This window comes from Orycteropus afer, unplaced genomic scaffold, assembly GCF_000298275.1.
Source record: "Orycteropus afer afer isolate SDZICR_OR568_19922 unplaced genomic scaffold, OryAfe1.0 scaffold00217, whole genome shotgun sequence".
NCBI classification, from domain to species: domain Eukaryota; kingdom Metazoa; phylum Chordata; class Mammalia; order Tubulidentata; family Orycteropodidae; genus Orycteropus; species Orycteropus afer.
The window spans coordinates 3,018,525-3,040,193 of NW_006921804.1; the positions used below are offsets into that span (position 1 = coordinate 3,018,525).

General features: G+C 51.8%; 3 protein-coding genes across 3 annotated transcripts in view; 1 reads left to right on the plus strand and 2 right to left on the minus strand.

Moving 5' to 3' along the window:
• The window catches only part of DCST1 (DC-STAMP domain containing 1), a 23,155-nt gene extending 19,273 nt beyond the window's left edge, over nt 1–3,882 (minus strand). The window contains exons 1-3 of the mRNA XM_007948514.1: nt 3,822–3,882; nt 3,342–3,467; nt 3,175–3,249 (exon numbers count right to left, since the gene is read on the minus strand). Of these exons, the coding sequence (XP_007946705.1) occupies nt 3,175–3,249; nt 3,342–3,467; nt 3,822–3,882 (262 nt within the window). The remainder of the gene's footprint in view (nt 1–3,174; nt 3,250–3,341; nt 3,468–3,821) is intronic.
• A 349-nt stretch (nt 3,883–4,231) lies between these two features.
• DCST2 (DC-STAMP domain containing 2) lies at nt 4,232–16,773 on the plus strand. The gene is made up of 15 exons (XM_007948616.2): nt 4,232–4,499; nt 4,620–4,790; nt 5,122–5,223; nt 5,488–5,685; nt 7,131–7,196; nt 7,855–8,068; nt 8,247–8,404; nt 9,066–9,230; nt 11,437–11,604; nt 11,738–11,838; nt 12,518–12,648; nt 13,011–13,147; nt 13,503–13,599; nt 13,712–13,849; nt 16,632–16,773. The coding sequence occupies exons 1-15, from the start codon at nt 4,232–4,234 to the stop codon at nt 16,771–16,773; spliced, it is 2,256 nt and encodes a 751-aa protein (XP_007946807.2).
• A 1,883-nt stretch (nt 16,774–18,656) lies between these two features.
• On the minus strand, nt 18,657–20,768 carry ZBTB7B (zinc finger and BTB domain containing 7B). The gene is made up of 2 exons (XM_007948518.2): nt 19,618–20,768; nt 18,657–19,122 (listed from the first exon to the last, which is right to left on the minus strand). The coding sequence occupies exons 1-2, from the start codon at nt 20,766–20,768 to the stop codon at nt 18,657–18,659; spliced, it is 1,617 nt and encodes a 538-aa protein (XP_007946709.2).
• Between the last annotated feature and the right edge of the window lie 901 nt (nt 20,769–21,669).

Consider the following 21,669-nt stretch of genomic DNA (forward strand, 5'->3'; position numbering starts at 1 on the left):
TTGAGTAAAGTCTGACTCATAGCAATCCTCATTGGGTTTCCAAGGTGGTAAATCTTTATGGAAGTCAATTGGACCATTTTCCTTCCATAGAGCAACTAGTGGGTTAGAACCACCAACCTTCTGGTTAGCAGTCAAATGCCTTAGGCACTGTGCCACCAGAGCTCCTTGAAGCAAGTCTAGGTCTTCTAAATGAAAATAGCTGGAAAGCTAAGGGTCTAACTAAAACATCATCAATGAGAGAGCATGTTTGAATACAGTAGTCAGAGAAAAATAGTTTCTAGTTGGTATCCCATAGAAGTTAGTCCATTCAATAAACTGGCAACAATGTAAACTCCACTTCCCTTGCCAGGGGTAGGCTTAGGAAAGGGCCTGTGCTGCAATTCTGCCCAATGAGGGGATTTTCTGGGGGGTTCTGGGAAGGATTTCTTACTTTTTAAAAAAAAAAATTATTATTTTATTTTTATTGTGGTGAAAATATACACAACAAAACATTCACCAATTCTATAATTGCTACATGCATACTTCAGTGACATTGATTACATTTTTCATGTTGTGTAACTATTGTTATTCTTTTCCAAATGATTGTACCACAATGAACATAAACTTAATGCCCTCTAAGCAAAATTTTCCCCTTTCCCCCCCGCCCTCCCTGGTAACCACTAATAATCTTTTGTTTCTATATATTTGCTTATTCTATGTCAGTGAGATCATACAGTATCTGTCCTTTTGTGAAATGTTTCCTTATTCTTAAAAAGAGGTACTATGGTGATGGTTGTACCACGTGATGAACATAATTAATGTCTCTGAATTGTACATGTAAACATGTTACAATGGCAAATGTTTTGTGTGGGGTGGTGAATTACTTAATATGGCTCTTCTAGCCATGGTCTTTGTGGTGGCCAGCAGGTGACTGGGTGGAACCATGAAAATGTAAGGCACTCATGACCCACCAAGTAGACTGGGCAGCTTGTTAATAACGTAAATAAGGTACACGGCACCTTGTAGAGACAGGACCATGGACATAAGGTATATGGAATCCTAATGTGGGGATTGGTCAGTTTTGCCATCCACTGAGCTTAAAATGACCCATCCCAGAGGTGGGAAAGGGAATCTCACTTCCATCCAAAGAAACGAGCCAGGAGTGGAATCCTCCTTGGGCCTAAGATCCCTGAGCTGAGAAGGCAGAAAAATGGTGGCAGCAGAGGTAGCAGAACTAAGAGACCAGCATGAGACAGAGCAGCGGGCTTCCCCCCTCACTGGGTGAGAAAGCCGAGTGCCTTCTGGCAGGAGACTTGCTGGTGGAATGGGGTGCCTCTCTGGGCACCTGTTCCGCAAAGCTAAAAGAGCTTTGTAACACTGACCCAAGCAGGGCAGAAGCTGAGCCCAGAGAGAAGTGTCCCCATGGCATGGCTGAGAAGAAGCTGTCCTGATCAAAGGCTTCTATCCTGAATGTTCCTGAACCTGAACTGTAACCAGTTACTTCTCTAATAAACCCCATAATTGAAGAGTATTATGTGTGAATTCTGTGTGGCCATTTGCAATGAATTACTGAACCTAGCAGAGAAGTAGAGAGTGCTGTGGTAGGAGGGATGGTTGGTGTTAGAGTTGGCAAAAAGATTAGAGGGTGGTCGCATGTCTGACTTCTGCCTCAAAGGGACCAGCCTTGGGCTGATGCTGCTGATGGTGATTCTGTCTCCTCCTCGTGAAGTTAGAAGAGGTAAGACAACACCTCCCTTCGTGCTCTTTTTGCATTTTCTTTCTTTCATATATAACTAACTAACTCACTGCCATCGAGTTGGATCCGACTCATAGCAACCCCTCCTTGGACTTCCGAGGTGGTATCACTGTGGAAATAGATTGCCCAATCTTCCTTCCGAGGAGTGGCTGGTGGGTTTGAACCGCCAGCCTTCTGGTTAGCACTCAACTTAGCACTCAAATACCTTAGGCACTATACCACCAGAGATCCCATGTGTATATATATATATATATATATATATATATATATATATGTATATATATGTATATATAGACACACACACACACATATATATAACCTAGGAGCTCTGGTGGTGCAGTGTCTTAATGACTTCAGAGTGATATAAGGAACAGCATAGACATAGAGACAGAGAGAGAAGCAAGTACATGTCAGGGAAGATAGATGCCACATGGCGATCACCAAGGAACCAGGCTCCAGAAGCCAAGAGAGACAAGGATCTTCCCTTTCACAGGGGGCGGGGGGGGGGAGAGGGGGAGAGAGAGAGAGACAGAACACTTTTCCCTGTAGCTGATGCCCTGAAATTTCCTCAAATAAATGTGTTCTCTGGAAAAAAAGAAAATCCCTACCTTGAGACTTTTTGTTGTGTGAAATAATGAATTTTCTCTACTGTTAAACCACTTGTAGGTGGGTTTTCTATTCGTGCAGCCCAACACCTCCTGATACAAAATCTCCATTCAAATGCAACCTCTGAGAAGCCTTCCCTGCCTACTCAAGCTTGGGTAGCTCTCCCAGTGTCTTTCTATCACTCTCCCTATTAATCTCAGCACCTATCAATCTCAGTCTGAGTAACTGTCCTCCTGATGCTGCCCCAGGCTTTCTCCGGTGAGCCTGGCACTGGGGGGTGGGGGGTACGTTGGGGCTGAGGGAGAGGGTGGGTTGAAGGAAATATTCTCCCTGTTTCACTTTTTTTCATAGAACTTGTCACCATTAGAAATGGTCTTTTTTACTTATTATTACTTATTATCTGACTCTCTTCAATGAATTGTAAATTCCAAGAGAGTCAGGTGCTTGTCAGTGTTGCACATTCATGGCTGAATCCTTAGCAGGTGCTCCATAAATGTTGAATGGATGAGTGTTTTCTTAGGAGGAGCAGGAAACAAGGCTAGAGAGGCCAGGAGAGATGGGAATTATGAAGGCTCCTGGGGATTTGGACTATATCATGTGGGCAACGGGGAGTCCCTCAGATTGGGGAGTCTCCTTCAGGACAAGGACTGCATCTTCCTCCTCAGACTAGGGGCTCATCCTTCTGCATCTACCCACAAAGCCCAGGACAAGGCTGAGGCCACAAGGGATGCTTAGCTACAGAAGAGACAAGCTCAGATTCATTCCTGGGCATCCAGTACTGGGCCATGCTCCACAAGCCTCTAATGTGCTCCTGGTCTTTGCCCATCACTCACCTACCAAGCTGTACAGCATCATCATCTTCTGATGTTCATAGATGTTCATGGGGTTTACCAGGAGCTGAAAGAACCCTAGGGGAACAGCGTCAAGCCAAAGGCCAAAAGATAGGTCCCATACCTGGCCCAGCCTCCGCCCACCCCTGAGCTCCTGCTTACACACTTACCGATGGTAAGGAGCCCCCCAGTGCCTGCCCCCAGCAGGAAAGCCGTGACAGGAAACTCGCCTGGCTGGCGCCACAGGAATCGCCTGTAGGAGGCTGGCAACCCCCAGCTCAGGAACCTCTGCACCTCTGCTGTGGGGTCAAGACATTTAGCCCAGCAGGGCCAACAGCCCTGAAGTGTCTGGGATGTGGCTCAATAGGATTAGGGGCTTTTTTGGAGTACAGGCTGGGGGAGCTGGATGAGGGTGGCAGGAACTTGGGAAGATTCTGTGGGAGATGAAGGACCCTGAGGAAGTGGGACAGGTGAGAAGGGGAAAAAAGAAAGGCTGGGTTTAGTGGCACTGGATGGGAGGGGTGGGGGCTGAGGGGTTCTCAAGGTGGGAAGGGGTGTGATGTGGGGAAATCCTGAAGGAGCGATTAGATGAAAGGAATGGGGACTGGGGTCATTGGTAAGGGACGCAGCATCTCTGGTGACTGACTCACTGGTGTGGGGTGGTTTCCTTCTTGGTCCCTTTGCTCTATTCTGATCAAGACCAATGGCCATACTTCTGCTTTGAGGAATGCCCTCTCGCCCCAGAAGTCTCCTGAGGAATCTCTTTGGATGTGAGGTTCTGGTGAGAGAAAGGAGGGGCAGCCTTCTCTGCCTCACACACAGCCTGTGCCTGAAGTCTGTGTCTTTTGATTCCTCTGCTCCAAAGGTTTATGTAAGGAAGGAGAGTAGAGACCAACCTGCCCCACCCTAGTCCTTGGAACTGGGTAAGAGAATTCCAAGAGACATACAGTAAAAGGCTTCTGGAACCTCAGAACATGGTGAGAAATTCCAAGGCCCTTTAAGAGCCACAGAACCTAGTGGGCATTTCCTGGAGACAGGCAAACATTTAGTCTTAGCAGCCATGCACAAAGTCATGAAGAAAGCTGTGCCCCCCTTGGGGGGACAGGAGCCTAGCATGGCACGGGCCGTGGTCCGTAGTGTGGCAGGCTTTGCCCTGGGTTTGTCCTTGGCCACGGCCTATGGGCTGCTGGAGCTGCTGGTGGAAGGGCGCAGCCCCTGGGGCTGCCTTGTGGGCACCCTCACTCTGGCTGCCTTCCTTAGCCTGGGCATGGGGTTCTCTCGCCAGGTCCGAGTAACCGTCCTTCTGCTGCTGCCCCAGGCTTTCTCCAGTGAGCCTGGCATTTGGGGTTGGGGAGTACGTTGGCACTGAGGGAAAGGGTGGGTTGAGGGAAATATTCCAGACTTATATAAGGGACTTGTTCTGGTTCTGATGACAATGTCTTCCTCAGGACAGGGCCGGGCACTGCTGTTGGTGGCTGCTTTTGGATTGGTTCTGCAAGGGCCTTGTGCCAACACCCTGCGTAACTTCACCCGTGCCAGTGAGGCTGTGGCCTGTGGGGCCGAGCTGGCCCTGAACCAGTCTGCTGAAGTGCTTGAGCGGGCCAAGCAGCCCCTTGTCAGTAAGGCCCCCTTCTCCCACTCCCCCATGTCTCCCTTGTCCTGTGTGTTTTACAGTCCTCTGGGCTGTAGCTGGGTTCTCTGCTGATACTGGGTCCTAACCTCAAGGCATCTGGGGCCTAGAAAGGGTCCTTTGGTTCCAGAGGCCCCTCAGCCTCACTCTCTGCCTGCCTCTACCATCAGATCAAAACTCTTCCAGACCGCAGCATCCAGGCTCCCCACCTCTGGAATGGCTGCCTCCTCTCCACTCGCTGGCTCAGGGGCTACGGTGAGAAATCAGCAACCCCCGCCCAAAGAGGAGGCCCCACAGTGCCCCTGCCCTTTGCCCTTCAGGTGCCTTGAACAAGATTAAAGCCATTGCCCAGAAGGCCAAAGTGGTGGCTGACCAGGTCCGCAAGTTCTTCCGGTCAATCATGGATGGCGTGAGGCATGTAGGTCAGCACATTTGCGTATCTGTTTTCTTTTTGAGGGGGTGTGGGTGTGTGTGTGTGGGTGGGTAAAATGCACCCAGTCTCCTTGCCCCCATTTCTGTTCAGGCCTCTTCAGTCCCTCCTGGGTGCTGACGAGAACACCCTGGATATAGCACAGCTGGGTCCTTGACCACTGGTCTTCTCTGAGTGTGGCCCTAGTGTTCCCCAGTCCCTTGAGAAAGTGCTGCTGCTTTCCAGCCCTTGGTGCCAGCCCTGCTCCTGTCTCCAGCCAGGGCCCTTCGGAGTGTGTGGTACTGGCTTCTGCACATCGGTGATGTGTGCAACTCGGAGCTGGGCAACCCGTACTCAAAGTGCGCGCATATCTTTGAGGATGCCAAGGACAACTGCATGAAGGTCATTCCACAGGCCTACCACCTGTGCTATGTGCTCATGCCCTTCAAACTGGTGCTCTGTGGACTTGCCAGCGGTGAGAAAACCACATGTTCCCCCACAGGGAGGAGCTAGCTTGGGGCGGGATGGGGCTATGTTGGCGTGCCTGGCGTGGGGGCCAACAGGTATGTGGGAGCCTGACTGACAGGGAGGGGGATGTCCCTGAGTGGCAGGCAGGGCTAAGCCACAGACCACTAGCCTAACCCACCACTAGAGGAGCTTCACAAGACAGACTGGCGATCTGCTTCTGAAAGGACACAGCCTTGAAAATCCAGTGGAACTGTTCTACTCTGCACACGTAGGGTTGTCGTGAGTCAGAATCCACTCAACAGCAACTAATAACAACAAACAGGGAGGCACCATTGGTAGTGGGCAATACGGAAGGGACAATGGGAGAGTCAAAACTAAAAAGGGGTCCTTTAAAAGAGGGTCCCGGATAGTCGCAGGGGACATCAAACTCAATTGGCATAACATACTATACAAAACATTGTTCCACCTACTACTTTGGCGAGTAGCGACTGGGACCTTAAAAGCTAGGAAGCTGCCATCTAGATGCAACAACGGGTCTCTCCTTGTCAAGAAGAAAGAAGAAAACCAAAATTAATGGAAACAACCAGTCCTAGAGACTGGTACACCATCCGATCTGCAACCTATCAATTATGAGACCAGAAGAACTAGATGGTGCCCAGCTACCACTGCCATCCACTTGGAAGGGATGTAGGAGATCCTGCATAAAGAGGGAGAACAATGTGGTACAAAACTCAAAATCATTTGGAGGCAAAAAAAAAAAAGAAGGTGGGGACCAGGTTTGCTGGTCCAATGGAGCCTGGAGTAACCACTGAGACTATGATCCCTAGCTGCCCTTCAGGTCTGGAACTGAACCCACAACTGTGGTTTCCAGCCAAACAAAGTACAGGCATGTGAGTTAAACATTTACCTCAAGTAGACACACGCCCTGGAGAGAACAATCATGGGAGAAGGAAGGGCTGCTTATGCACAGGGAGATAGCTCAGGGTGCAGAAGAGTATGAAGGGATGGACACTGGGAGGAGGTAACTATGGGGAGGAAGTGGGAGGGGAGCTGCTGCATTGTAAATTTTGGTCAATGACACGAGACAAAGTATATGTGAACTGCTGTATGAAAAGTGAATTTACTCTGTAAATCTTCACCCAAATCCTAATTTAAAAAAAAAAAAAAAAAGAAGTCAGGAAGGGATAGGAAAGAAGGATGAAAGGAAATGGTAAACACAAGGAAGAAGTGGGAAGAGAGCTGTTACACTGTGGGGATTGCAGTCAATGTTACAAAACAAAATGTGTATGAATTGTTGAATAGAAAATTAATTTGCTCTGTAAACTTTACCTAAATCACAATAAAGATAAATAAGTAATTGAAAAAAAATAAATAAATAAAAGAGGGTCCCGGGAAGTGGGAGGGTTGGTTGACCCTCTGCCCCTCCTCCTGACACCCCACTCTGCCTTTCAGTGGCCCAGGTGTTCTGCATCATCCCCGTGTACATCCAGCCCTTTTTGCGCAACACCATCGGCATCCGTGAGTGACCCTCTCCATGTTCTGCTGCGATCGGTGCTCCTTCCCTTGTCCTAGTATGGCTGTGGGCTGGCCAGGAGTGTTCCCTGTCCATGAATGAAATGCAAGAGCTGGAAATAGCCTCAAGAAGTTACTCAGGCAGGCATTGTCCACAGTGTGCAGATCGGGAAACCGAAGCCCAGTGAGGAGAGGGAACCTCATCAAAGCTTGACTTTAGGAGAGGAGCTGGGACTAGAACCAGGGTCCCCTGTTCCCTAGGGCAGGTCATTGAGATCATTCATTCATTCACTTACCAAATCTTTATGGAGCATCCATCTAATGTATACCAGGTATTGTGCTAGCCATGGCACAGATAAGTAGAGTCTCAGTCCAAACCAAACTCATTGCCATCAAGCCGATTTTCACTCATAAGCAACCCCTTTGGGTTTCTGAGGTGATAAATCCTTACAGAAGTAGATTGCCAAGTCTTCCTTCCTCAGAGTGCTGGTGAGTTTGAGCCACCAACCTTCTGGTTAGCAGTCAAATGCCTTAGGCACTATGCAATCATCTACAGGGTCCAAATGCTGGGAGTTGTGACACCTGTGCCAGGCCCCCTCCTGGTGCAGCCCTGCCCCTTTCTAACTCTCCTTGCTCACATTCCCTCTGGACCTGCTGACCCCAGCGGTGATGAAGCTGATTAACCGTGTGCGTCGGGAGTTTGAGTTCAACATGACAGCCACCCACCATTTCTCCGTGAATCTCAATGCCTCTCGAAGTCTGTCCCAGGTAGCTTTGGACCTCCAGGAGGCTGTCAGCCTGAAGCTGTACCATGTCCGAGAGGCCCTGGCTCTGATGGGCTACACAACGTCTCTGCTGCTCACGTTTCTCTACCTCCAGTGAGGGGCTACAGGGCTGGTCTGGGCATGGAGCTCTAGAGCGACTGGGGGTCAGCTCACCCCCATGGCTTCCTGGGAGGCTGAAGTTGCAGGCCTGTGGGAAGGAGGCAGGGAGTGCCCCTGTGGGGTCTGGCCAGGGGTGCTGAGAAGGGGCTTCATATGCACTCTACCCCACCAGAGCCCTGTTTTACCGATACTGTTACCTAAACTGGGACAGTTTCGACAACATCTACATCACCAGCCGATTCCTGCACATGGAGGCTGTTCGCTCCGTGGCGGGACTGCCTACGGTGTTGCCGCTCACTGCCCATGAGGCCAGATGCTACATCCAGCCAGGTAAGGGCCCCAGGATAGGAGAAGGAAGGGTTCTGAGGGATGTCAGGCCTTCCCCAAGCCCACTGCACTGCCCTGACATCCTGTGCACCTGCAGAGCCAGAGGGAAGATAAAGAACTTAGGTGGCAATGAAATGGCAGGCTGAGGGGGAGACACAGCCCTGTCCTTGGGGAGCACTCAGTGTGAACGGAGAAAGCAGGCATAGAGAGAAGGGGCACCCTAGAAATCGGGACAGAGTGAAGGCTAGGTCGGAGTGGCAATGGAGCAAGAGAAGTGAACTTGGGAAGGTTCTGGGTGTGGGGGAGTGTGGTAGGCAGTGTGGCTGTGCTGGTAGGAAGGAGGAGCTGCAGCCTGGGCGGGAGGACTCTAGTGTGGAAAAGGGGTCAGGTGCCCCAAGGGAGGGTTCCTGAGACTGGGTATGGACCCTGGGGCCCAGGGGGAGATGCCAGAGCTATACCTTTAGCCATGGGGTTCCTGGTCCCTGAAGAGGATTTTCCACTCTTGCCAATGGGTCCTCATGGCTTCATTTGCTTTCCATTTTCCAGAAGAGCAAACAGAGACCCAAACTCAGTCTCAGGGTCAGGAGCTCTGTCCATGAATGAATGTCTATGAATGGGTGGGAGAATCAGGAAGCGTCTTCCTGACCATCCCACTTCCATGCAGGGTCCCTCCACCTATCCCAGTGGGAGCGGATTTTTTACATCCTGTCCATCTTCAGCCTTATTCGGCACCTCCTCCTTGTGCTGCTCCTGGTCTTCCTGGACTACGCCATCTTCTGGGTGCTTGACCTGGCCCGGCATCACTTGCAGGGGGAGATTGTGGCCCGCAGTGAGCACCTATGCTCTCCTCCCCCTTGCCCTGCTGAAGTGCCCTTGGCCTGGTCTGCATCCTTCCCATCCTCTCCCACGTCTTCTCCTCTTTCCCACCCTGAACCCTGGAGAACTACCTGAATGTTCCTATGTCACTGTTACTCACTAGCCTCTGACTTTGCCCCTCTCCTAACTAGTGACTAACAAGTAACACCTGTGTACAGTTCAAGGTTATAACAGAGTACTTAAACACACAAGTTCTAGAGTCAGACTGGCCTGAGTTCAAATGCTCACTCAGTCCTTTAGCAGGTGATGGCCTTTAAGCATGTTGCTTAATCTCTCAGACCTCATCTGAAAAATGGGATAACAGTGGTAGCAACCATGGGGGTGGAGTGCCTGGTAGCCCACGGTTGAGAGTGTGCCATGAACCAAAGACTATAATTAATCTAATTCTCTGAACCAGAGTAAAAAAAAAAACAAACAATAAAATGCCTAGTCCAATGCCTGCTACACAGTCAGTGCTCAGCAAGTACTTTAAGATAAATACTTCTGGGTGTTCATGGAGGCAGAGGTATGGACTCACTGACCATTAAGGTCATCTCAGATCTTGTGGCCTGGGCAGATAGGCACCAGTGCCATCCAGCTGGGCCATGGGGCCAGTCCTTGGTGCCAGGGGCTGAGTTTAGGCCCCGGGCACCATGAGGGTGCCTGGTGCATCAAAGGTCTCTGGCAAGCTGAATGATCAGGTATGTCTAGGCAAAAAGTAATATACCTATGACCATATATAAGGTTGGCAGATGATATATCTATGTATGTATTAATATGTACTGTAAGTATGTCCATATATATAATAGAGCTAACAAGGGGCAAAGTTATGATAACTTCTTAGCCACAGCCAACCACCCTGAGAGACCAAGGAGCTGGACCTGTGGGCTCCGGACCATGGTTGCAGGGGGCATCAAGCTCAATTGGCATAACAAAACCAAAACCAAACTCACTGCTATTGAGTTGGATCCCACTCATAGTGACCCCTCCTTGGGTTTCCAAGGCGGTATCATTACAGAAGTAGATTGCCCAATCTTCCTTCTAAGGAGTAGCTGGTGGATTTGAACTGCCAGCCTTCTGGTTAGTAGTCAAATGCCTTAGGCACTATGCCACCAGAGCTCCCATTGGCATAACATACTACAAAAAATATTGCTCTACATCTTACTTTGCGACTAGGGTCTTAAAAACTTCCAAGCAGCCATCTAGATGCAACAGTGGGTCTCTCCTCATCCAGAGCAAAGAAGAATGAAGAAAACCAAAGACACATGGAAACAATTAGTCCAGGGGACTAGTGGACTATGTGAACCTCAGCCTATATGATCATGAGACCAGAAGAACTAGATGGTATCTGGCTATCACTGTCAGCCACTCAGAAAGGGACCAGTGCAGGAGACCCTGGATAAAGTAGGAGAATAATGTGGAACAAAGCTCAAAAATCATTAAAAAAAAAAAAAGACCAGGTTTGCAGGTCTGATAGAGCCTGGTGAGACCCCTGAGACCATGGCCCCTGGTTACCCTTCAGGTCTGGAACTGAATTCACTCCTGTGGCTTCTGGCCAAACACAATAGACAGGCATATGGGGTAAACATTTATATCAGATAGATACATATACTCCTTAGAATGATCAGTCATGGGAGAAGGGCAGCATTTGCATAGGGAGGTAGTTCAGGAAGCAGCAATGCATAGGAAAGAAGGCCACAAGGAAGAGGGAACTATGGGGAGGAAGTAGGAAGAGAGCTGTTGTTACATTGTGGGGAATTGCAGTCAATGTCATGAAACAAAATGTGTATGAACTGCTACATGGAAAATGAATTTATGCTGTAAACTTTCACCCAAATCCCAATTGTTGTTGTTGTTATGTGCCATCGAGTTGCCCCGACTCATAGCGACCCCTCCTTGGGTTTCCGAGGCAGTATCACTACGGAAGTAGGATTGCCCAACCTTCCTTCCGAGGAGTGGCTGGTGGGTTTGAACCGCCAGCCGTCTGGTTAGCAGGCAAGTGTCTTAGCCACTACGCTACCAGAGCTCCCCCAAATCCCAATAAAAATTAAAAAAAAAAAAAGTGGTGGTGGTCCCTGGCCGGGGGCTGAACCATCACTATGACCTGCAGTGCTCCACTTTCCTGCAGGCTGGAGTGGGCAACTGCCGTGAACATCCCTTACTCGGTGTCTTTGTGCCAGGCCCTGTGTTGCTGTCCATAACTGTGGAAGGGGAAGGCTATACCGGGAAGATTTATCGTGATCTGGTGTCAGCCTTTGATGTCCTGCAACAAGGCAACATCAGTGTCTTGTCTCGGCGCTGTCTCTTGCAGCCTTCAGAGCCTGAATCTACTGGCTACATAGTCATTGGTATCAACCTTGCCCCTGGGGGTAGAGGGGGCATGGATACCATTCAGGACAGGAGGGGCACAGGCTTCTGGTGAGGTGGGCCTGGAGGGTGGCTGGCACCTTGTGTCCATGGGCAATGCCCACTATGCTCCAGGCAGCATGTATGGCCTATGTTTCTTCGTCACTCTGTTTGGCACCTACATCAGTCGGCTGCGACGGGTCATCTGTGCCTCCTACTACCCATCCCGGGAGCAGGTGAGGGGTTCATGCCAGGCAGCCAATCCCTGTGTCCCTCCCCAGGGTGTCAAACCAGTGGCTTTCTCTCTTGGTTTTGGGGAATTGAAGTCTTTCAAGTGCCCCCAGCCTTCTCTCCTCTGGTTGACCAGGCAGGTGTCTAGACCCCATAAGGGGCTGGGAGAAATGATGCCTCTTGGGGCAGGGCTTCCTGAGACAGACCTTGCCTCCAAAGTTTTGGTGAAACCATGGGGAGGTGGGCGGTATTGGCATGTCAATGAGTGAATGGAAATTTGCTATTTATCTATTCATTTACTAACCATTTACTAAGCATCTCCTGTCTGCCAGTCACCATGCTGGGCTCCAAGGATGCTGAGACGAACCAGACACAGCCTTGAGCTCACACACCTGGGGCAGCCAGACAGGCTTTTAATGAGACATTATAATTTAAAAATCATTATCATTGAAGAATAAATAAAGGGCTTTAGAAACTCAGAGAAGGGGTGGGTAACCACCTGGGGGAATCCAGAAGCCTTCCCAGAGGAAGGGGGTGTTTGAGCCAAACTTGGAGGGAGTCATAGGAATTGGACAGAAGGAAAAGGTAGGGAATGGGAAGGGGAGATGCAGAGGGCATTCCAAGCAGATTGAGCTAAGGGAAGGAGGATCAAGTGGGACCCATTCCTGATCTCCCCACCACCAGGAGAGGATCTCCTACTTGTACAACATACTTCTGAGCCGCCGAGCCAATCCGTTGTCTAACCTGCATCGAGCAGTGAGGCGGCGGGCAGCTGACCAGCACCAAAAGAGCATTCTTGACATGCTCGGCAGCCAGTGAGCCCACCATCCTTCCCATGAGTTCTTTAAGAGGGTGAGGTGAGAGAGGACAGAGAAAGAAGAGGTCAGAATGGATCATTGTCCTCCATAAATATCAAAAGGTTTGGTTTGGTCGAGGAAGGTGTTCATTCCATGGCCATTAATGGCCTGAGTGGGAGAATTAAGGATGGAAATGATTAGGTGTGGGAATAGGTGGAGAAGGTGCATAGGGACAGGTTGTTGCTAAAATCAGAAGAAGGAATAGGGTTTAGACCACAGAAAGGTCTGTCTACTCGTTGTTTGGAGGTTAGTCCTGGGAAGTAGGGGGGAGTTCCAGGCTGGATTGGCCTGCTTATTGTTTTGGGGACCTCTCTCCTTAGATGTCCCTTCCTGGCTCCATTCCTCAAGTTCCTCAGCCCCTTTAGGCCACACCAGGTCTATTGCTTGGGCTGTGGGCAGCCCCAGGATAAGGGGGACATGGAGAACTTTGTGTCCTGCAGTACCCCGGGCTGCAGAGGTGAGTCCCTTAGGAAGCATGGCTCTCTCTGCTGGGACTCACTACATTTGTATATGACCAGCCACTGCATTCCTTCCTTTTTTGGACTCCTCCTTAATCTTTCTTTTGCATCCTCCCTCTGTTTCTGTGTATGTTCTCATTGACATACAGCCCCCCAGGTAGCTCATTTCCTCCATACTTGCCTTAACTCTCCCTTGGAAACAAGATTAATATGCAAATGGCTATGCTGTAGTTTCCTAGTGTGCACAAGGATGGTCCCCAGGGTTGGGGTAGGGGAGGAGAGGCTGGAAGCTGAGAGCACAGTCAGCGGGTGGGTAAGCTCACATTCACCTCCTCCGCTCCTGGCCTCCTCCAGGTCTCTTCTGTACCACCTGCTTCCGTCTCCTGGGCAACACTTGCTCTGTGTGTGCATCTCCCCTCTCCTACCAGGGGGATGACCTGGACTTGGAGCTGTGAGTCTTCCAGTGACATAGGGTGGCTTGAGCCTGGGGGTGGTGGTGGCAGGGGGAGTGGCCATCCCTCCCTAGGACCTCTCTGGACCACTGAGATGGGAGACTTCTGCAGGGACTCCAGTGATGAAGAGGGTCCCTGGCTGTGGCTGGCTGCAGCTCAAAAAAAGGACCCCGAAAAAGAGTGGTTACTTGAGCAACAGGTCCAAGAAGCACTAGGCAGGACCAGCTCAGAGTCTAGCTCGGAGTCCAGGTGAGTGGAGAGCAGAGGAACTGGGAGGGTATGTATTGGAGAGCACACCGATAAGGGAATGCAGCAAGCTCTTGCAGCAGCAGAGAGAACAGAATAACCAATTGGGGCCAAGGGTATATTCCTGAAGGCTTCACAGAAGAGGTGGCAAATGGGTTGGATTTTAAGGGCAACCTGGTGATTTGTTAGGCCAAGGAGTTGACAAAAGCATTCCAAGGAGAGTTATGTGAATTTGAAGAATGTGAGATATTCAGGAGAGGAAAGCGTAAGGGGGGAGAGAGAGAAAGAGAGAGAGAGGGAGAAAGAATGAGTGTGTGTGTCTGGGTGGAGACCTTAGAGAATGTTGGGAGATAAGGTGGGAAGTCAAGGTGGAGATAGATGGGGAAGGGCCTTACTTATCATCTGAAGATCTTAGATTGAAAAAGTGACGTGTGCATGTTTGTCTTTTAGGATGATAATCAAAGAAGGCAGAGTGGAGGCTGGATGGGAGGCAGGGAGACCAGAGAGGAGGCTGTTCTAGTCCAGGAGAATTTGGTGATGGCCTTAGGATGGAGGCACTGAGAATGACTGAATGGATTTCCATGCTTAGGACTGGGCAAGGATTAGGGCAGGAGGAAGAACAGGTCTAGAGAAAGAGAACTGGTTCAGTTTGAGACCTTTGAGAGGTCTGTAGGTCTTTCAGCTGAAGATGCCCAGTTGGAAAGGTGCAGGGCTCTGGACTAGAGAGGTATTTGGGGGAGTTATTGACTTAAGAGATTGTACTAGAGAGGATAAGATAGACCATCCTGGCAGGTGTGGCAGGGGAAGAGAAGGAGACCGGCTCAGAACCCTAGGGAGCTCACTCCCAAACCTAGGAGAGACACTGAAGAAAGCAGGAGAGCCAAACATATCACATGCTGTGAGGTCACCAAGAAGGATGAGGACTGAAGACAAGCCATTGAATTTCGTAGTCGAGAGATCATTGCAGTGGTTTATGGGAACAATTTTCACAGTATCCAGAATGTGAAACCAGATCATAATGGCTTGTGGGGTGGCTGGTGGAGAGGACTCAGAAACAGGACAAAGGGCTCCTGTATCACTGTTGTAGTAAGTCTGATCATTCTTTTAGTACAGTTACTGCTGTAATTTTAAAAAAGAAGTTTGATAGTGAAACAAAGGAAGTTAGTTTCACATAGCAAAAATACCTTGAAGGGGACACAGTACCAACAGATTGTTCTTTATCCAGGGATAGGCAGGGGGATTTGAAGGAGTCCCTGAGTGGCACAAACGGTTAACTGCTGAAAGACTGGAGTTCAAACCCACCCAGCGGGGCCTCAGAATAAAGGCCTGGCAATCTCCATCCAAAAAGTCACAGCCTTGAAAACCCTGTGGAGCAGTTCTACTCCATAGGGTTGCCATGAGTCGACTTGATGACAACTAATAACAGGGAGATTTGAGCATTTAGGAGATGAAAAAGAAAAAAAAAAAAAAAAAAATTAAGAGCGATACAAGAGAGATGGGATCTAAGGCTAGGTAGACTAAGTGGCTTTGGAAAGGTATAGGCTCACCCAGGGCAGGAGGGGAGAGTGCATGTTCTCTGAGCAGAACTGAGTCTGCTCCAGACTGGTAGCCTCTTTTCTCTAGGGATTAGGAGGCAAGAACACCTGCTGAGAGAGTGAGGGGGTGGCTGGGAGTGGAATAAAGGTTTAAGGAGTGGGTGGTGGAGGATGAAATACCTGCCATGGGGAGTGTGCAAAGAAGCTGGCTGGGGAGCTTAAGGGATTTCCAGGTAGCGTTAAAGGCCCAGGTGATACTGAAAACACTAACACTGGCTCCAGTGGGCCTACTGGTTTTCTCTGGTAGAAGTGGTAGCTACTAACAGGATTTGAGGTCAGGGCTTTTTCTGGGCAGATCAAGGAAAGGACAAGATGGGAGAGAACTAGGGTGTCTTTAGTAACAGTGTCTGAGATGGCTTTGGGGTAAAGAAGGGGCAGAGGCCTGGGGGGTAGGCAGTTCAGGGTCTGTGTCTTGATGAGGTGTCAGAGCAGGAACAGTGGCCATAAAGGAAAGCTGGCAGGACAAAGAGAACTACAGCTTAGGGAAGAGTTCTGCATGAATCCAGTGAGTGGCCAAGGTTGTCCGTATGAGCAGAGGTAAAGGTCTTTAGGGCCAAGGAGTTCAAGGAATTGAAAGGCCAGAGAGTTGGATAGGTCCTCTGTGAGGAGGTTGCCAGACCACTCAAGCAGCCAGAGTTAGGTACCATATCCTGATGGACATGGCAGAGAGTGTGGTGGCCTGAGGAGCCAGGCACAGCACCAGTGGTATAGCTGTCATGGCAGCTGGGGGCTTTTGAAAACACTATGGCCAGTTGGGTTTGAGAACAAGAAGCTGCCTCCACTTGGGAGGGCTGCGAAGAAAACTGTCCAGTGACCACATTCCAGTGAGAAGGGGGCAGTGGAGGTAGTGAAGAGTCTAGAGGTTGGAGGGGAAACAAAGCTTTATTTTTAGCAGTTCCAGAGGGCCCAGTGATGTTAAAAGCTGGGTTGGCAGAGGGGGCAGCTTTAAGTATTGAGCAGGTATGATCACTGAGGTCACTACCAGTTTTGCCCTTACTGTCCACCTGTGCCTCGGCCTCAATTCAAGGGGATAGCTACTGCCGCTGGCTGGTATGCCTTCTGAGCCTGTTTGAGCAGGAGTAGCTGATAAATAACAGGAGCTGAATCTGCACAGGTAGGGGAGGAACAGGGGGCAGGAATGCACCTGTGAAAACTGTTGGTGATCTGGCCACTCGCCCTCTTCTCACTAGTGACCTGGATGAGGAGAGGGGCCTCAGCAGAGGAAGCAGCCACTGCCTGCAGCCCCTCAGCCCCACTGACCTCGGAAATCCTCCACCTCCACAGCAGCCAGCTTTAGAACCCCCAGTCCCTCTAACGCTCATCTCCTCCTGATCCCTCCCACCCATCCCCAGAATAAAAGAACCAAAGGTGGACACGAATGTGAATCTTAAATTATTATTATTTCTTCCTGTCTCTTACACCCAAGGTGGGGTGGGGGAGGGGGGAACAGAAGAGGGGAGATTACCTCTCCCCCTAAGGCACTGACTGGAAAAACCACAAGGAGGGGGAGAGGAGGGCACACTGTCCTCACTTCCTGGGGCTAGGCCCCAGATCTCCCCAGCCCTGGGCTCCCCCCATCACCTGAAATGCTAAGATGAGGCCCAGGGCAACCTGACCTCCCCCCCCAAAAAATATATTACATCATCACTTTTTAAATAGATACAGGGACTGGTCCCGCTACCCCCTCCCTGTGACCCCCCACTGTTGGGGTTACCTGGGCAGCTGTGCAAATGGGCATGGGGGTGCATGTGAGGGAGGGAGAGCACCGGGCCCCTGAACCTGCCCCTATTAAGGAGGGGGAGGAGTCGCCAGGCCAGGGAGGGAAAATAGTGCAAGACAGAGCCCAGGCCGCAAGGGGGGGGGGGTCCAGCACCCAGCGAGGAAGGGGAGGAGACAGCCCCCACCCCCAGCAGAATTGGAGAGTTAAAAATCTGAAACTAGATTTCAACAAGACCAACAGAAGAGGCTATGTACAGAACAGGGGTGGATTCGATCCTAATGGAAGAGTGAGATTATTCTCCCCTACCCAACCGGAAGCCCGGGCTGACAAGGGTCTGGAAAAGGGCCTACTTTCCCACAGCTCCACAGCCCTTTTTTCCCAGAGGCCAAGCGAGTTCTCTGCCCCTTGCTTTGACAAGAGGGCGCCCGCTCACCAGCTGGAGTGGTTGAGGTGAGTGAAGCCTGCAGCTCCCAGGGGCCACCGGGGGCGCTCGCCAGCGAAGAGCATGGCCGCCAGATGGCGCCGGCTCGCCCGCTCTCCGCAAGGCTCCCCCCAACCTCTCACCCTGTCCCACACCCTGAGCCTCGCCAGCCCGGGGGCGGCGTGAGTCAGGGGCGGCAGCGGTGGCGGTGGCGGCGGCTCCGGCTCGCACCTGGGCGGGGAGGAGGTTGGGGGGAGGAGAAAAGGGTAGGACGCAGCCCGGCCCGCCCTGCCCTCTGGCCCCGGGGAGGGAGCGGCGGGAACAAGACATTCCCTGCCCGGGGACGCGGGAGGGGAGGGGAAAGGAGCTGAGCGGCTCCCTCAGCCGGGCGGGGCCCCTCCCGCTGCCCCCAGGGGCGGGCGAGCCAATCAGGCCACCCCGCCCCCTTCTTCTCCAGGACCCCATGACTCAGCGCTGGGAGCAGGGCGGAGGGGACTGGGATGGCTCCTTCCTTACAGGCCCAGTCCCCCCAGTCTTTCAAGCTTCTACCTAACTTTCCTCTACCTACCCTTCCTTCGAGGCCCCCTTTTGCATAATTCACTGCCAGGAAAAGGGAACAGAAACCAGGAAGGAGGGGTCTCGGAAGGGAGGGGCAGTCCTTCACCCCCTTACACAGCCAAAACCCCAAGGGGGTATAGGGTGGGGCAAGGCTTTGGTCCCAAGCCCCCCACCCCTAGAAACCCGCATAGCCGAAGAGGGACCCCATGAATCAGGAATACATTATTGCTTCTACTCTCCAGGAGCAGCTGGGGACAGGAACTCCACCTTCACAATAGAGCTGTAAATATATACATATCATATGTATCACTCCTTGGGGATCACCCCAGTCTGGGGAGGCTCTGCCCCAAAACCTTCTTAGCTTGGAACTGGAATGAGGGCTCCGGAGGAAGGGGCTGATTCTGATACCAGCAAGGCTCAGTGCCCCCGGCCCCAGCTCTTCTATTCTGCTTGCTCCCACTGCTTAGCATGGGTGTCCCAGCCTTGTGCTGCTCCATCCTGGTCACATGTCCCTCTTTAAGAGGACTCCATGGCACCCTCAGCCTGGGGTGTGGTGGGTGTCCCCTCCTCGTCGTCCTCATCAGGGGGGCCTGGGGTTGAGACTGGGGGCCCAGTGGTGGCTGACTGCTCCCACAATCGAGCCAGGGAGAGGCGGAAGTTGTCCAGGTGGCCATTGGAGAGGTCAAGACCAGCAGGAGATGGGGTGGCAGTGGAGGGTGGTGGATAGTGGGGTGGTGCATCATCCTTGCGGCGCCGCCGAGTGCGCACCTCCAGGCAGTTCTGGCCCTTGAGGTGGCGCTGCAGGTGGTCCTCCTTGGCGAAAGCCTTGTGGCACAGGTGGCACTCGTAGGGCCGATCCCCTGTGTGCAGGTGCATGTGGTTCTTGAGGTCATAGCTGTGCAGGAAGCGGGCTGGGCAGTGTGGGCACGAGTAGGGGCGCTCTCCTGTGTGCTTCCGCATGTGGATCTTCAGCTTGTCATTCCTATCACAGGCAGGGGTGAGGGAGCAAGGGAGGTGTTCAGAATGGGACCCCCGGCTCATTCTGGCCAGGCTCCCAGGCCTTGTCCCACTCTTGTCCCTCACCATTTGTTTCCTATTTGCCCCAAGATACCCTTGTTAACTTGGCCCCAGCTTAACTGGGCCCTGCCATTACTCACTCCTCTGCCTCCAGCCCAGCCTCCTTGGGCACCAACTCCTTCATGCTCTGTACCTACCTCCCCTTTTTCCCCTTCCTATGCCCTCCTGCGGAAGGAAGACTGGGTAATCTACTTCCATAGAGATACCACCTCAAAAACCCAAGGAGGGGTCACTAGGAGTTGGAATTGACTCAAGGGCAGTGAGTTGTTTTTTTTTTAATGCCCACCTGGTCTCTCTCCTCACTCCAATCTCTCCAGGACCACCTACTTCACACCTCAAGTTTCATAACTCCTTCCCCCTGCCCCTCTCGACATGACCCCTTTCCCCACTGGATGCTCACCGAGTGAAGCGGACACCACAGACCTCACAGGCAAAGGGCTTCTCGCCTGTATGGGTCCTCATGTGGCGAGGCAGTTTGCCGGCCCCGTGGATGATCTTGTGGCAGACTGGGCACTCCTGGGGCATTTGGGAACGGCGTTTGCGCACCAGCTTGTCCTGGCCGTCCAGGCCTGGCGTCAAGGCGTCTTGGTGCAGGGAGCTTAGGTAGGCCATCAGGTCAGCATCAATGGCATCCTCATCTGAGCCCAGCTCCTCTGGAGACAGCGGGGGCCCGCTGCCCTGTGCCAACCCATAGGTTGGAGGATATACCAGCTCTTCCTCTTCTTCCTCACCCTCATAGCCCTCATAGCTCAGGGGCCCCTCAGAGGGTGAGGCAGTCCCTGCGGGAGGGCTGTAGTTGTCCCCCAGCCCGCTGCCAACACTGCTGCCTACTCTGCCTGCTACCTCCTCCTCCTCGAAGGTCAAGGGATGGGCAGGCACTGCTGGCACCTCGGGCACCAGGTGGTTTGCCCGAGCCCCCTTGGTCTGCAGGAAAGCTTTTCGGGGCTTGCGGCTGCGGCGGGCGACAGGCCGAGGTGGCTGTGGCGGTGGTGGGAGGGGTGCCTGTGGAACGCTGTCCTCACCGTTGGGCACTCCAGAGGCCGTGGCTGTGGCAAAGGCCTCCAGGTATTGGCGGGCCCGCTCACAGTCATCCTTATCAGGGCTGGGAGCTTCCAGCCCACTGCCCTGCAGAATCTCCATGCAGGCAGCGATGACACATGGGATCTCCAGCAACCGGGCAGCCTGCAGCACAGCTGGCATGTTGGCGCTGCTGGTGGTCAGTGTGGCTGTATAGGCAAATTCAAGCAGGGCACCCAATGCCTCTGGCCCCACAAAGTCCAGTTCACATACGCCAGCCCCTGCTCCTCCGGCTGCCATCCCGCCACCCCCAACCCCCATGCCTGCTCCACCACCGCCCTCGGTGAAGAGCTTCTTGAAGTAGTGGCTACAAGCGGCCAGCACAGCCCGGTGGGTGCGGTACTCAAGACCCTGCGTCCGGATGGTGAGGTCACATAGGTGGCCCAGCTGGCGCTGCTCGTTGAGGCAGCTCAGGAGCTCACTGCTGTGGTCTGGGAATGGAATCCCAATGAGGTCATCCTCAGGGCTCCCCATTTTCTCCTGTAGGGGCAAGCAGAAGAGGAGGGTAAGAACACACAGCCCTGCAAAGGGGTCTGAAGAAGGAGTTATGCTGGCCAACATTTATGGAGAAATGAAATTATTGTCATTATGCATGCCATCGAGTTGATCCTAACTCATAGCAATCCATAGGGCAGAGCAGACTATGGTACAGGATATTTTAGGCTGTGGTCTTTACAGGAGCAGATTGCAGAACCACTGGTGAGTTCGAACCCCTGACCTTTCAGTAACTAGCCAAGTGCTTAGTCACTGTGCCACCAGGGCTCCTTCCTAAGTGATTTACATCCAGTTAATCTTTCACTACTCTCTGAAGTACTACGATGATCCATTCCAAAGACAAGCAAACTGAGGTTCAGATAGGTAAAGTCACCTTCTAAAGTAAATGGCAGAATGGGGTTCAAACCCAGGCAGCTGACCTATAGTCAGTGTTCCTAAGCACGGTACTATTATAATTCTGTGAGCCTGTCTTTTTGGCCTTTTCCTAGAAAGGAAAATGTGCATCATCTGCCCCAGCCCATCCCTTTGGAAGGAGCACTGGACTGGAGGATAGAATGCCTGGGTCTTGGTTCAGGCTTAATGAAGAACTAGGTGAAGGACTCCAGGTAGCTCTGGCAGCAGGCCTCAGTCATCTGAAAAGTTGGTAACAGTCTATGCAGTGGATCCTCCTCACAGCCCAGGCAAAAGCCAACGAGAGAGAATTCAGATTCACACTGGACCAAGGTCTGCTCCAGGCCAGGCACAGTCAGGCACTTTAACTCAAGTTATCTCTCTAAAGCATTTGGTACACTGTAAAACAATATGCAAACAACAGGAGGTGGCTTCCAAGCACCCTCCTCCTCCTCCTGTCTCTCCCCCAGCCAACAATAAAGTTCATCTC

What these genes read in the sequence shown, in the direction of transcription:
- DCST2 (XM_007948616.2), top strand. Translation starts at nt 4,232, where the DNA reads ATGCACAAAGTCATGAAGAAAGCTGTGCCCCCCTTGGGGGGACAGGAG. An exon ending in GCGCAACACCATCGGCATCC is followed by an intron (nt 7,197 to 7,854) that starts GTGAGTGACCCT and finishes TGCTGACCCCAG; the next exon opens with CGGTGATGAAGCTGATTAAC. An exon ending in GGGGGAGATTGTGGCCCGCA is followed by an intron (nt 9,231 to 11,436) that starts GTGAGCACCTAT and finishes TCTTTGTGCCAG; the next exon opens with GCCCTGTGTTGCTGTCCATA.
- ZBTB7B (XM_007948518.2), bottom strand. Translation starts at nt 20,768, where the DNA reads ATGGGGAGCCCTGAGGATGACCTCATTGGGATTCCATTCCCAGACCAC. An exon ending in TGTGGTGTCCGCTTCACTCG is followed by an intron (nt 19,123 to 19,617) that starts GTGAGCATCCAG and finishes TGCCTGTGATAG; the next exon opens with GAATGACAAGCTGAAGATCC.